The sequence below is a fragment of the Nicotiana tomentosiformis genome, chromosome 9 (genome assembly GCF_000390325.3).
Source record: "Nicotiana tomentosiformis chromosome 9, ASM39032v3, whole genome shotgun sequence".
Taxonomy (NCBI): Eukaryota; Viridiplantae; Streptophyta; class Magnoliopsida; order Solanales; family Solanaceae; genus Nicotiana; species Nicotiana tomentosiformis.
Window position 1 is genome coordinate 41,607,324 of NC_090820.1, and position 15,760 is coordinate 41,623,083.

The 15,760-nt window shown below is 35.4% G+C and overlaps 1 protein-coding gene across 4 annotated transcripts in view; it reads right to left on the minus strand.

Annotated features, from left to right (window-relative positions):
* Positions 1 to 15,507, minus strand: part of LOC104087809 (pectin acetylesterase 8-like) — a 46,853-nt gene extending 31,346 nt beyond the window's left edge. The window contains exons 1-10 of one of the 4 annotated variants that reach the window (XM_009592368.4): positions 15,089 to 15,504; positions 14,903 to 14,985; positions 14,409 to 14,535; positions 14,139 to 14,218; positions 1,901 to 1,987; positions 1,676 to 1,800; positions 1,532 to 1,592; positions 1,373 to 1,426; positions 1,201 to 1,278; positions 523 to 604 (exon numbers count right to left, since the gene is read on the minus strand). In XM_009592368.4, coding sequence (XP_009590663.1) covers positions 523 to 604; positions 1,201 to 1,278; positions 1,373 to 1,426; positions 1,532 to 1,592; positions 1,676 to 1,800; positions 1,901 to 1,987; positions 14,139 to 14,218; positions 14,409 to 14,535; positions 14,903 to 14,985; positions 15,089 to 15,254 — 943 coding nt within the window. In that variant the 5' untranslated portion in view covers positions 15,255 to 15,504. Of the gene's footprint in view, positions 1 to 522; positions 605 to 1,200; positions 1,279 to 1,372; positions 1,427 to 1,531; positions 1,593 to 1,675; positions 1,801 to 1,900; positions 1,988 to 14,138; positions 14,219 to 14,408; positions 14,536 to 14,902; positions 14,986 to 15,088 lie in introns of all 4 variants that reach the window. The other 3 variants (XM_009592369.4, XM_033653874.2, XM_009592370.4) reach the window with 3 other exon arrangements.
* Between the last annotated feature and the right edge of the window lie 253 nt (positions 15,508 to 15,760).

Below are 15,760 nucleotides of genomic sequence, written 5' to 3' on the forward strand. Positions count from 1 at the left end.
GTGCAATTTATTTTTCTGCAATTTAACATTCTGCATTACTCATAGGTATTATTAGTACCATAGTCGACTATACGAGTAAAGTAGCTGACTAAAGGACACAGATGTCAAAAAGGATTACAATCCATCCCCTCTTGTACTTTTAGATAGGTCACTCTTAAAGTTAAAATATGCAAATGACTTTTCGAGACAAGTTTAGGAGGCAACTTTCCTTAAATAAATTATGAGGGTATATATGTTTCAATTGCATCTCCCTTTATGTATTTCTACTTGATAAAATTAAACATGAAGAATGCTCATACCCTTCCTATTTTATTCCCTTTGTTGCAACCCTTAACCTTTTACCCAAACCAAACATAAATTTCCGTTGTTTTATGAAATTTTCCATTGAAAAATGTTTGTCGTATTCACTAACTCATAAAACGAATATTTCTGTTTCAGTATAGTGAAACTTTTACCCTGCAGGTCCATTGAATAACAAAAGAACTAGAATTATAACTATTTAACCCAGGTACATATACAGACCTTTGAAGTCATTGTTCTGACTTTCAGTGCAGTTTCGGGCTCGAATGCAGTCGCCTATATCTGAGCCTATAATATTGTCCACCTGAAAAACATTTCATTTAGAAACGTTAAATGGAAAAAGGAAGGCTAGCAGATAACTATGTCTCTCGGTAAACGCATGGAAAAATAATTGAGTTTAATATCCATTGATACTTTAAAAGAAGCCTTAGTCACCTAATACAATAGGACATGACCGTCCATTAAAAGTGAGATAAATTATAACCTGGAAAAACTAAAGCTTAAATACACCGAGAGCATATTTGGTCAAACTTCTAAAAACTATTTATTTTGAGAAGTAGAAGTAGTGTTTCACCTAAGTAATTTTCGATAGAAGCGGTTGGATTTGATCAATTTTTGAGAAGTACTTTCTGTATCTAATAAACAAATTGTGTTTCACCCGTTTTCCCAAAAAGTACTCATGTGTAAAAGAAAATTAGCATATAAAGTAAATCCAAACTAGTTTAAATAACTTACAATTCTATTAAATTAGGTGGCCTGTGAGTAATTCGAGAGCAGCTTATTAATTAACGATTAAACTTACACCTAGTATGTGCACATTTTCAAATCATTCCAGTGACCTTCAAAACCATACATGGTGGAGGAAAAAGTAACTACTAACTGGAAAAACTGTCTAACTACCTGATAACTATCAAATGCTGACATCACGGTAAAAAAAGGCGTCTTGATATCTTGTTGTATGTTTTCTGGGAAGAAACACTGCAGTGTATTGGTAGTTTGTATAATTATTCCAAGGGCAAAAAAGGACACATAAATGACAATTGAATCAAGCTAGGAAGCTAGCAGGACGTACCAATTCTGGTTTCATTTTTGAAGTGCATGATTTTGGTAACACTTTGGTAGATCCCTGCAACTCAAGTAAATTGGTTTAGATATCAGATCTAACCTTAAATCAACAGATATATAGTGGTAAAAACAAAAATCAATAAGAAGAGATATAGGATTTATATACATGTAAAGTAACCACATCTCTAAAGAGTGACTCAAACACATTTGCTAGACGTGGATTTTTCCTATTAAAAATAAGATGCTCAAGGTTAGATAGCATTTACAGTCATTTGCTATATAGGAAATTTAAAATCCTTATATATCTTACACATGGATAAAGTAACCAGCATCAACCAAACATTTCACTCTATGAGCTTTATGCAATAAATTGTGGAAGCGATCACAGTATAGCACGGCTGGATATCCATTAGCAGAACCACCAGAAAGAATGGCCTGCATTATTAGTATCAATTACTAAATAATATTGCATAATTTCAGTATGAAACCTAATATACTGAAAATAAAATTTCAGTTATAATTTAGATTTACATACATTCTTTGCATCCTTTAATCCTTTTGCTAACAAATCCTCAATTACTGCATCAAATATCCTTGCACCTCTGAAATGAAGATTGGTAGCCTAAACAATGTAGGAAGTGAGTAGAGTTCCATGTTGTTTTCACCAATAAAGAAATGTCTCAAACTCAATATTCACATTTATGTGTAAACTAGTTTTTCGGCACGTGCGTTTGCACGTGTATCCCGAGTCATGTAATATTCGACAAACAATCAATAGCCCATGTACTAACACTAAAAAAAGCTAGATTTAATATTTTACCTATTTGTAATTTTTTAAATATTTTTTTGTCTATTCAGTTGTTATTTTGGCTTTATTTTGAACTTCACATATTCTAAGTTTTATTTTCCCATTAATGTGCCTTTCTTCACTAAAATGTGCGCTTCAGTTGCGCCTAATGCTATATCACTTTAATAAATTAGAAGTACTCAGCAACGTCACACGGAAAATATTTGGCGTATAAAAGTGAATTCAAACAGTAGAAGTAGCAATACATTTCACACATTTATTTTGTCGTGATAGTTCTTCTACATGTTCCAAATACAAGCCTACTATTCAAAATCAATTTCATTTTCATTCTAGTCCGACATAAGATGATCGATTCATAAAGGTTATCAAACAACGTTAACAATTCAAGTCGAAATAAGCCAACATTATGGAGGAATAATTCATGGAAGAAGAGAAAGTAAACACATTCATTAAATATTTAAATTAGCACTTTAGAGAATCCACTTATATAAATAGTATTAAAACAAAAGGAAAGCCAAAATTTAAGAAGTAACATAACGATTGAATCATAAAAAGATAAACATAAATTAAAATATTTAAAAACCTATAACCCAACAATATAAAATTGGATTAAAAGAATGAAAAAATTGTATTTTTTTCTTTAAGAAACTCGATGTCAAATTAAAGAAAATGTAATCACTTACCTAGAGAGCGTTTTGAAAATTTGGCTCTAATTACGAGTTACCACAGTTCAATTATATGAAATTTCTAATATCTAGATACCTCCATCTAAAAAATCCACAAAAAGGAGAGAGAAGGCCAAACATAGATAAAATTGTCTTGCCCGTCCGTTACTACCAAAATCTTACAAAGTGATTGCAGTGATTAATTACGGCAAGGAACGAGAAAAGCCACAACTTCAATCCACTTAGTGTCATTTATGGAAGCTTAAGTTATACGAGTTCACCGATGTTTGACTTTTTGTAAACGATCCCGGAATGGTGTTTTGATAGTTCCAATGGGTTTGTATGGTGATTTTGGACTTAGACACACGTCCAAATTTAATTTTGGAGGTTCCTAGGTTTATTTGGCTCTATTTGGCGAAAGTTGGGAATTTGAAGGTTTGGAAGGTTCATAGATTTAACCGAGAGTTAACTTTGGTATTATCGGGCTTGGATTGTTGTTCCGAGAGTTGGAATAAATTCGTTATATCATTCGAAACTTGTATGCAAAATTTGAGGTGATTCTGAATTGGTTTGGTGGCATTCGGCATGACTTTTGAATGTTGGAATTTCGGTTAGTTCATTAGGCTTGGATTGAGATGTGATATATGGTGTGGGTGTTATTTTGTGTGCTTTGGGAGTTCGAGTAGATCCAAGTTATATTTTGGACTGGTAAGTATAATTGGACGGGATCCTAGGGCCTCGAATGTGTTTCAGATTGATTGGTGCCTTATAGGCATTTCTGTTATGGTGTTTTTGCACCTGCGAAGTTGGGTCCGCAGATGTGAGTCCGCGGATGCGGACAATAAGGTCGTAGGTGCGGAGGAAGGCTGGGGTAGCAGGAGCCCGCAGATCCAAAGTCTTGATAGCATAAGAGAATGCGCAAGTGCGCTACTTGGACCACAAAAGCGGAAGGGCGGAACTTAATGGGTTTTGTATCTGCGAGGTACTTTCTGCAGATGCAGTGTTGCAGATGCGTGCTTTTTGTCAGCAAAAGCAAAATGGCTGGTTAGAGTATATTTCTCGATGGTTTAATTTATTTTATCATATTTTGAGATTGGGAGCTCGGATTGAAGCGATTTTTGAGGTGATTTCACCACTTGGATTAGGGTAAGTGTTCTTGACTTAGATTTAAATTTATTTCATGATTCTATCTTTGATTTTGGCCTTTGGTTGAAGAAATCTAAGAATGAAATTGGGATTTTTGTAAGAAATTTTTGAAAAATGAATTATTGAGATTTGAACCCCGATTTGGAGTCGATTTTAGATGAAACTTATGTATTTGGACTCGTATTGGAATGGGTGTTCGAGATTTGTAAATTTTATCGGGTTCCGAGAGGCGGATCCGAGTTGAATTTTTTGGTTGACTTTGTGCAATTGATTAAAGACTCGATCTTTATTGTTTGGTTTCGATTTCTATGGCCTTGTTTGTCACTATTGAGTTGTATTTGGCTAGATTCGGCTGGCTCAGAGGTTGATTTGAGAGGAAAGGCTATTTTGGGATATTAGAGGCTACCAGGTGGAGGTAAGTCTCTTGGCTAACCTTGTTAGTGGGAAACCCCTAGGATCTGACTTGTTTGCTATGTGCTTGAGGTATTGGTGGTGGTGTATATACGTGGTGGCGTATATGTATTCACTTTGTTTATATCATGACCAGGGATAGAAATTAAAATATGTCATGCTTTGTTTGACTATGTGCTCGTTTGATTCATGATTTATTTGGCTTGTGTGACTATGTTTGCTCTGTTATTCATGTTAGAAATCATGCCCAAGCTTATTATTAATTGTGAAGGCATGAGAACGTATTATGGATATGTGAAATTTGCATAATCATCTGCAGTCACATAGAGATTTCATGAGTACATATGTGTATTAATATTTATTATGTCAGTGTGCACCCTCTACCAATAATTCTTGAGCATATACATATATTTTTAATAATGGATATGTGATTTAGAGTAAGGTTTGGTACGAAGGGTAAGCATGCGGGTGAAATACAGTTATGGTAGATTGGACATGATGATCAGATATTGATTTATGAGGGATGTTAGTATACCCCTCTTACGCTTGAATTTGGATCCGTCCCTCTAAAGTCAGGTAATAACCCATGTTACTTTAGGCCCAGTGAGTATGGTCGGTACATGGATTTTGTACCATAAAAATACAGGAATTTTGTATTATGTGATACATGGACCTTGTACCGGTTGAGCATGCATTCTTATTATTGATTCGTTTTGAAGTATTTATTTCATTATAAATTGTTACTTGACATCCTTATGTGCTAATTGGGAGTCCCGACTTTGTAATTTGAGCATGTTATCTTTTATTATTATATCTGAGCAGCGATAGGGTTATTTCTGTGCTAGAAAAGCATGCTTATCCGTTGATATCTCTGACACTTATTATTCATGATATTACTTATTGCTCCAGATCTTAAATCTGTTATTTTACTTGTAAGGTAAGTATATGGAAGCATCTAGCCTCGTCACTACTTTTTCGAGGTTAGACTACTTACTTGGTACCGACTGTAGTGTACACATACTATATTTCTGCACATCTTTTGTGCAGATCCTCAGGTTGGTCCAAGCAGAGCTTTCTGATTGGGCTAGGAGATCCTACGGAGATTGGGGTGAGTTGTACTTCATGGATCTACTTTGCAGTTCCCGAGTCCTTGTCCCTTATTATATTTATGTATATTTGTACTTCAGACAGTCTGATGACATGTATACAAACTTGATTTCATTTTCATAGTTTGCTCGTGTACTTATGCCACCTAGTTTTGGGGGCGTATTGTATTGGCCTTGTTTAGACCTTGCTTGTGGTTTTAGCTGATATTATCATTATTTTTTAGACTATTTCCATCTTTTATTGTCATATATCTCTGCTAAATAATAAAAATGAACTTTATTTTGTTATCTTCAAGTTGTCTTGCTTAACAAGTTTGGTTAAGCGCCATTACGATCTTGATGTGAGATTTTAGATCGTGACAAAAGAGATATCCATCAAATCTCCTAATATGAAGGTCAATGTATAGCTTGCACAATGTTACTTTATACTTTGTTTACCTTCTTGGATAGATATAAGATCCAATACAATTAAAAAAGTTTTATACTGCCTATCCATGACCAAACTCGATCTTACACTTCTTTCCCTTTCTATTCTTATTTTTTAACCAACGTAGACATAGCTTACTTTATTAATATAAAAAAAAAAGTACAATGAGCAACCTACACCACCCAATAGACTGAGACTATGAAGTAAGGGTAGCATAAAATAAAGGGAAAAGGTCCACATTTATTCCTATACTATTAACAATAGTTTACATGTACCATCCGTTATACTTTTCGTCTAAATTTACACCTACCGCTAGCATAGTAAACAAATTTGCCCTTATCCCTAACAGATATCCACAGTGGAATCTGATGCAACAAATAAAATGCTAAGGTGGAGTCCATGTCACCATTTTTTTAAAAATATTTTATTTTTTACATTTATTAAATTAGAAAATTTAAACAGAAATCGTCCCGAAAAAGAGAAACCCTTGAAAAATATTCTCTATAATTTAACATATTTTTCTTCTACAAATTTCGTCCTCAAAGCAAAGCTATCAGAACCCTAACAAAGAGCCATGTTAGGTGGCACCGTCGATGAAGTTAGAAGAAGCTTTAGATACTTTCATTATTGTTGTATCGATCACATAGGATCACCTAAAATCGAGGTATTCACTAATTTTTAAAAAGAAAAAGTCTTGTTTTCTTGACCAAGGTTAATTAACAGTGTAGTATTATTCAAATCAACTATATCCAATAAAGAATTAAACCAGCAAAATAGTGGAAAAGAAAATGTCTATTATGAAGTGACACTGTTAGTTAGTACTGTTAGTTAGGTAGTTATGTTAGTTAGGCAGTTATACAATTAGTTGCCAACTGTAAATTAACGGATCCAGCCTGTTAGTTAGCTAAGGATTACTGGAGTTAGCTAGCTATATCACATGTATATATCTTGTACTGTAAATGAATACCAATAGCAGTTATCATTTCCAGATATTCCTCTCTTTAGCCCATTCACTTACATGCTCTGTAACTCCATAGAAGTAGCATCGAGTTCACTGCTCATTCTTTAATGGCAGATCACATAGATTTCAGCATGGTGTCAGAGCCACCGATGCTCGTCAATCACTAAGGTTGGCTATCTCTATCTAGGTGATCTGTTTCTTCTTCTCAATTAGATCGATTTTATTTTTCTACTCATCAATGGCGGAAATTGCAATTCCTTATACTCATCCTATGTACCTTGGGCCATCGGATACTACTGGTGTTGTTCTGATCCCTGTGAAGCTTACAGGATCAGAAAATTACGGTTTATGGAGCAGGACGATGAAAATTGCCCTTGAAGGAAAGAGGAAGTTATGGTTTGTGACTGGCACTTGTACAAAGGAGTCATTCACAGTTGAATTGCATGAGTAGTGGGAAACTTCTAATGTCATTGTCTTATCATGGCTCATGAATACGGTTTCCATTGAACTTTTAAGTGGAATTGCATATGCTTTGAATGCACACCTCGTTTGGGAAGATCTGAGGGAAAGGTTTGATAAGGTGAATCGAATGCGTATCTTTCAATTGCACAGAGCCATTGCCAATTTGACACAAGGAACTGATTCAGTCTCAAGTTACTTTACTAAGCTGAAGAGTTTATAGAATGAATATGATGAATTGGTACCAACGTCAAACTCGAGAGAATACAAGGAGCATCTTCAACAACAAAGACTTCTACAATTTCTCAGCGGCTTGAATTATTCATATGATCAAGCTAGACGACAAATATTTTTGAAGACTAATGAGCCCTCCTTGAACCAGGCTTATGCCATGGTGATAGAAGATGAATCCCAACAATCCCCTGGGCTAGGTTCAGCAAATGAGAAAAATGATCCAATGGCTATGCAGGTAGGTAGAAGCCAAGGGTACAAAGGCAAGAAGCCCTTTATGCAATGTGAACACTATGGTCTAAAAGGTCACACTAAGAAGAACAGTTATAAGATTGTTGGGTATCCTAAGGACTTCAAGGCAAGAAGGAAGTCTAGTAACAACATTGGAGGTCAATATGGTCGTGGCAATGGGGGTCAGTTTGGTTTTGGGCGTGGATCTCACCAACATTTCACTGCAGCCAACAATATACTTGGGAACACTGATGCTCATTCTCAAGGATCCTCATCAGCTGGTGATGTACTAGGAGGAATAACTGGGATGGCACCATACTTCACCGAGGAACAATACAAACAAATCCTTGAGCTATTAAACAAAGATACAGCTTCTGATTGTTAAGTCAACATGGCAGGTATAACGAGTAAGTTCTTGTCTAAGGACTATTTGGATGAGAGGATTGTAGATTCACATAGTAACTTCCAGTGATATATTGATGAATGACAATAAGACCACTAGGACTTCTAGTAATGTGGTTCACTTAGCTAATGGAGATAAGATTCCTATTGCACTTACTGGTTGAGCTGCTATATTTGGCAATGAAGCAATACATGATGTCTTTTATATTCCAGGATTCAAGTTTAAAGAACCATTAGCCAAAGAAAGGAAGATCGCAGGTTGTGGCATCAAAGACTTGGACATCCATCTCTTCCAGCTATGAAGAATATCACCTTACTGAGCAAGAATGTAAATAGTGAGTCATTGAATAATTGTCCAGTCTGTCCATTAGCCAAACAAACTAGACTGATGTTTTATAATAGTACATATAGAGCTGAAGCTCCTTTCTCTCTTGTTCATATGGATCTTTGGAGACCTTATAAGACTCCTACTTTTGACTAGAAGTATTATTTTCTAATTGTTGTTGATGATTTTAGTAGATATGTCTGGATCTATCTGCTACAACTTAAGTCTGAAACTATAGTTGCCATTAAGAATTTTTTGCTGATGGCAAAGAACCACTTTGGAAAGATGGTAAAAATCTTGAGATCGGACAATGGCACAGAGTTTTTTAACTCTCAGTGCAAGGATCTACTGCAGAGTTTGGGAATTCTGCATCAGAGTAGTTGTGTTTACACTCCACAACAGAATGGTGTTGTGGAGAGAAAACACATACATATTATGGATGTGGCAAGGGCTATAAGGTTTCAGTCAAAAATGCCTTTTAAGTTCCGGGGCATGTGTGTTATAGCTTATGTATACTTGATAAACAGGCTGCCTTCAGCAGCACTTCAAGGAAAGAGTCTATATGAAGTAATGCATACCAAACCACTATTACTAACACGTCTAAGAGTTATAGGATGTCTATGCTATGCAACAGTCATTCCAAAAGGGGATAAATTTGCAGAAAGAGCAAAGGCAGTTGTGCTCATGGGATATTCTGAGAGAAAAAAGGGATATATCCTGATAGAACTAGCTACAAAATAATTCTTTGTCAATAGAGATGTGGTCTTCAAGGAATTAGAGTTTCCTTTTGCTCAAGATACTGTTGAATCTGATTTAGAGGATCATAGTTTCTTGGAACAACCTAACTATGATGTTTCTACCTCAGAGGTTAATCATACCAATGAGGAACAAGATCAGAATGCAGGTGCATAGGAAATAGCCACACAAGAAGAGAATGTGATGTCTCAACCAACTGCTCCAACAACAAATCCCATGACCACTATAACTAAGTATTCACAATTTGAGAGCATGCAAGCAGAAGGACCTCAGCTTCCTATCAAAAAGTCAACTAGAGAATCTAGAGAGCCCATCTAGATGAAGGACTACATAACACATGGGAAGTCAAGCAGCAAATATCCTATAGCCAATTGTTTGTCGTATGAAAGAACTACTCCTACTTATCAATTCTACCTAGCAAACTTTTCCAGTCTGGTAGAACCTCGGAACTTCAGGCAGGCTGTGAAGTATACAAGATGGGTAGAAGCTATAAAACAAAAGGTCAAAGCACTAGAAGATAACAGAACATGGGAAGTAGTTGGCTTACCACATGGTAAACATACTGTGGTCCAAGTGAGTGTATAAAATTAAGTATAAAGCTAATGGTGATGTTGAAAGGTTCAAGGCTAGACTTGTTGCAAAGGGATACAGTCAACAAAAAGGACTTGATTACCATGATACATTATCACCAGTAGTGAAAATGGTCATAGTCAGATCAGTAATAGCCTTGGCAGTTTCCAATGGTTGGAACCTTTATCAAATGGGTATTTATAATGCCTTTTTACAAAGTGATCTCTGTGAAAAAGTGTATATGGATATGCCTGAAGGCTTCAGAAGACAGGGGAGCAAAAGGTATGCAAGCTACTCAAGTCCTTATATGGGCTTAAACAAACTTCAAGACAATGGAATGTCAAATTATCTGATGCTTTAACAGAGGGAGGTTTTGTGCAGAGTAACCATGATTACTCCTTGTTTACTTTGAGAAAGGGTGCAGGTTTGGTGATTATCCTGATTTATGTTTTGATGATCTACTTATAACTGGTAATGATGAGGCACTGATAGCTGAGGCAAAACATGTTCTTCATCAAAGATTCAAGCTGAAGGACCTAGGTGAGCTTAAGTATTTCTTAAGGATTGAAGTACTAAGGTCCAATAAAGGAGTGATCCTAAATCAAAGGAAGTATGTTCTAGAACTCTTATCTAGTATGGGGCTTAGTGCAGCCAAGCCAGCCGCAACTCCTTTAGAAACAAACCTAAAGCTCACCACAGTGCAATTAGATGCTACAACAGGAGTTAAAGGTGATGTAGTTCTGCACGATGTTGGTCTGTACCAAAGACTGATTGGCAAACTGATGTATGTCACTACCACCAGACCAGACATTAGTTATGCCATCCAAACACTAATTAAATTTATGCAGCAGCCAAAAAGGTCTCATTGGGAGGCTGCACCAAGGCTAGTAAGGTATCTGAAAGGCTCTCCTGGCCAAGGTATTTGGTTGAGATCAGAAGCCCCTACTACAGAATTAACTTATTGGTGTGATTCAGACTAGGCAGTTTGTCCTAACACAACAAGCTTTGTCACTAGTTATGTGATCAAATTCGATGAATCCTTAATCTCATGGAAATAAAAACAAATAGCATACAATGTCTAGGAGTTCAGCAGAAGCTAAGTATAGAAGCATGGCTTCAGCTGTAGCAAAGGTTACTTGGCTGCTAGGCATGTTTAAAGAGCTTGGAGTGGATGTTAAGACACCTGTTGCAGTTATGAGTGACAACAAGTCAGCTATGCAGATTGCAGCTAATCCTATTTTTCATGAATGTACTAAGCATATCGAGATAGATTGCCACTTCATCAGAGACAATATTAAAGATGGAATTGTGCAGACAATCTATGTGAACACTAAGGATCAGTTGACTGACCTGCTTACCAAAGGACTAAGTCAGGCTCAACACAATCACCTCTTAGGCAAGCTTGGTGTGATTAACATTTTACACTCTGCAACTTGAGGGGGAGTATTATGAAGTGACACTGTTAGTTAATACTGTTAGTTAGGTAATTATGTTAGTTAGGAAGTTATATAGTTAGTTTCTTACTTTAAATTAACGGATCCAGCATGTTAGTTAGCTAAGCATTAGTAGAGTTAGCTAGCTATATCACATGTATATATCTTATATTGTAAATGAATACCAATAGCAGTTATCATTTCCAAATATTCCTCTCTTTAGCCCATTCACTCACATGCTCTGTAACTCCAAAAGAGTAGCATCGAGTTCACTGCTCATTCTTCAATGGCAGATCACATAGATTTCAGCAATGTCAGACGCTGCTACTAACGGCGATAGACGCCGAATCAATTTCCGGCAAAATACAGGTGGTGGAGTTGCTTCTACTCCTTTTTCTTATTTTTGTACAGATCTATGTTTGTGCGTATTTTCCCGACTTGTCGTTTTTTATGCCAATGCTACTCACCGACGTTTTTGGGTAAGCAAGAAAGGCAAATCGTGGTCGAAGAGTTTTTGGGTCTGGTGGCTTCCGATGATGTTCGGACAAATTTGGTTTCTGGTGTTGGTGGGTGTTTTCGTGTAGGTTGCATGCAAGCGAATACAGTATGAGAGAGATGAGGGTGGAAACAAAGGGATAGAATTAAGTACACAAAGATCTGATTTGGAGGTTAACTGACCGGTTGATCTCGTCGTCGCCGATAACTGCTAAAGGAGAGAGGGAGTAAGTTATAAAACAAAACTAGGTTAAATGAGAGACAATTTCTCTTTAAATTTTCTAATTTAATAAATGTAAAAAGTAAGATATTAGTAAAAAAAATGGTGACATAGACTCCACCTAAGGATTTTATTTGTTGTGTCATATGGCCACTGAAGGGAAAATTTATTTACTATGCTAATGGTAGGTGTAAATTTAGACGAAAAGTATAAACCACGATACATGTAAACTATTTTCAATAGTACATGGATAAATCTGGACCTTTTCCCTAAAATAAATAAGCATTATTTGAACCATCAACTGGCATTTCTGGACCTAAGTCTGATAGCAAGAAGAGGACCGGTCTATTTTTCTCTTTTTAAAAACAATAATACATGACTATACTCGGGGGCGAAGCTACAGTGTAGCAAGGGTGGTCAACTGACCACCCTTCGTCGGAAAAATGTCGGAAAATTAACACTGTGTATATAGGTAAAATTTTGGATTTATATGCATTTAATACATATTGAATACCCTTGCAACAATGAAGAGTCTTAGCTCAGTGGCAAAGGGTGGTCAAGAGGGCCTCATGGGCGCGGGTTCGAGCTTTACTCTCTACAATTTTTATTTTTTTTGTTCAAGTTTGAACACCCTTGAAATATTTTCTAGTTCGCCAGTGACTATACTAATAATACACGCCGGCCAATTCATGCATGTCAAAGTCTCAACATCAAGAGAGATACTTCATCGCTAGTTCTAAGATTAGTATAGTGCTCCTAAATAAATAACTTCGAAACACTACGCAATATAAAAAAAAATGATGACCGGAGGATGTAAGCCTTTGCTTAATGATAGATTAAGAGCAAATAACACAACATGTGAAAAATTATTTCAAGCTTAATGGGTTGTCATGACAGACCTTCAAAGAGTATTAACCGGTGGAGGAAATGTAAGTAATTAATCTTTCCCACATCATCAGGAGGAAGAACAGCAGAATAATCAGAAAGATGTTCAGACATAAATGAAATATGGCACAACTGATAAGGGAGTATGACTTGGCAGAAGAATTACCATGTTGCAATATAGTAAAAGAAAGTATCATTAAGTTTCTTCTCTTTAATAATATCATTGACCAAAAAATCTTCCAAAAGGGCATGCAACACATGCATATGCTGTATTATGGCATGAAAGAATTGACATACACTTAAATCAAGATAACATGTATAAAGTATGATATATAAGTACATAGATTATTAGCGTAGTACTTGTGTAAAATCATCTTCTTCCCGGGCAAGAACTAACAATCTGATTGTGCATATTATACTTGTCCATTTCTTTCCCTTTCTTTGTAATAAAAACCCGTGTCTTAGGCATGTGATAAATTCGACGGCAAAAACAATTTATATTGAATGAGCTTTTAAGCATGATGACTTCTTCACATACAAATAGTGATTAGTGACACCAAACGAAAATCTGTAGTAGACTTCTCATTATAGTGTATTTTAACCAATGCTGATAATTCATCCCAGAGAGAACACAACATAATTCATCCCAGAGAGAACACAACATACTCAGTAAAACAGGAATTTAGCATACTGTAAAATAGGAATTACATAAACGTGAAAGTGCAAGAAAAAAAGCCACCATTTCAAGTTGTCGTTAGGTCGTTTACGTTGGGGGCTGTTGTAGCGTATCAAGCGTTGGCTTCTCTTAGGTGTTGAGCGTTAATATTTTTAATATTAACTACTCCATCCATTTTTCCGTTTCAATTTAGATGATATACTTTGACTTGATACAGAGTTTGAGAAAAAAAGAAGACTTTAATTTTGAAATATGTCGTCCTAAAAGCTTAAGGACAAAAGCTTTATGGGATATGATATTTTTGTGGCTATAAAAATTTCTTATTAATTAAGGGTAAAGTGGATAAAATAAAAAGTTTAAAATTAAATTATTTCCAATTATAAAAATGTGTCATTCTTTTTTGAACGAATAAGTAAAGTGTGTCATTTAAATTGAAACAAATGGAGTAGGATATTTGGGTGATAAGAAGGTTATTTCAATAATTTAACGTTACTTAATGACTTTCCACTTTTAATATAGATGAAAATAGACAGATTTTAAAACAAAAACCTTAAAAGAGAACATACGGGATCAATGCTTTCAATATCTCCGGTAAACCCTCCACCATCACAGTATCTAACAAAGACTTTGTTCCAATTGTAAAAATCTGCATGTTTTACAATAAATAACCGTACGATCAACCAATTGGACAGAGTAATTTGCACCACCGCAACATCTAATAAGCCAACTTTGTCATTCAAACTTTTCATTATTTTCATTTCATCAAGTTGTTTTCAAGAAATAATTTTTTATTTATAATTCAAAACGAGATGTTGGGTATCCTAATTCAAGAGAACCTGGATTTTCACTTTTGCTCTTGCTGAAAATGCCTAGAAATATGAATGGCGTCATATGTTTTGAAGAACCTAAATCAGTCTTCGAACGGTTCAGGCAGTCTGTGATGTTTCTGCACCATGCTCCTCCCTATAAACAAAGTAAAAAATTTCGAATATTTAAAAAGATTCAAAAAATCATGTGTTCATAAGAATTAGAGATCAAAGCATTTCTCAATGTTGTGAAGAAAAAAGGTTTAACTTCTATATACTGATAATATATAAAAGAATATTTGCATTACTAGGTCCTAAAAGATAACTTAAGTTAACTGCTCATAGCAAGTGTATTTAGTAACCTGAAAATAAAGCAAACAACTTATTATGACATGTTAAATTATCCTGATAGTATAAATTATTTGCACTATCAATGTTATAAGTAATTTCTGGAAAAAACAAATAATAACAGCCCTGTGTCTAGATAAAACGGTAGAATCAAACTTGTGCTACGTTGAACTTACTGAGAGTAGAATAATCCAGTTTCTGACTCCATGTCCAAATCCTCGGTCAAGATGGTATGCAGGAGGTGATCCGTCCAAGCACACTGCAAGTGAAAAGGATTAATATAACTCTTTTATGCTAATACATACATTTATTTGTCTAATTTAAGTTATTAATTTCTGCATATAATAAGTAGTGTAATTAACCTGCTCCTTTTGACAAAGCATTCTGAACAATTGTTGTATCGACAAAGTATGCATGATCTATGCCTTTCTCTTGTTTAAATGATTCATTTACTTTTGCAGATGCAGTTTTGATGATGGCCTGAGAGCAAATAAGTAAGCAGACAAGTTGAACAGATCTTGTTGCCATCAATATCCTGTAGAAACACACCGACTAAGGATGAGAAATCAATAATAATAAGATTAATGTATTTTCACTGAAGCTTCTCCGCTTGCAAATACCCTCGAGTATTGAAATGGTTGTGTAAGTGTGAAACTAAATGTGAATTGAGCGATAAGTTTTTTTGTTTATTCATTTTGGTCACATGCATAGAAGAGAGAACGTGGCAGCGAGGAGTGTGCCGTGCATCATGGATAAATCATGTGGAAAGAGCATGTGCTGACACAAGTTGATTTTATTTTTTTGGGTTATTCACAACTTGAAGAAATGTATTTTCATGCGCTATGTCTTCGAGTATTTACGAACAAGAACAGATCTCAGACACCACTTAGTTTTTGCCATTTAATCTTGGCTTTTTTATCCAAACACAGTCCATTTAAAACATCTTTTGAAACATGATTTGATCTTTCATGAATTACTATTAGAAAACTGTCAAAACCTTTCCGCCGTCTGAGCACCTAATTTTTTATTATATT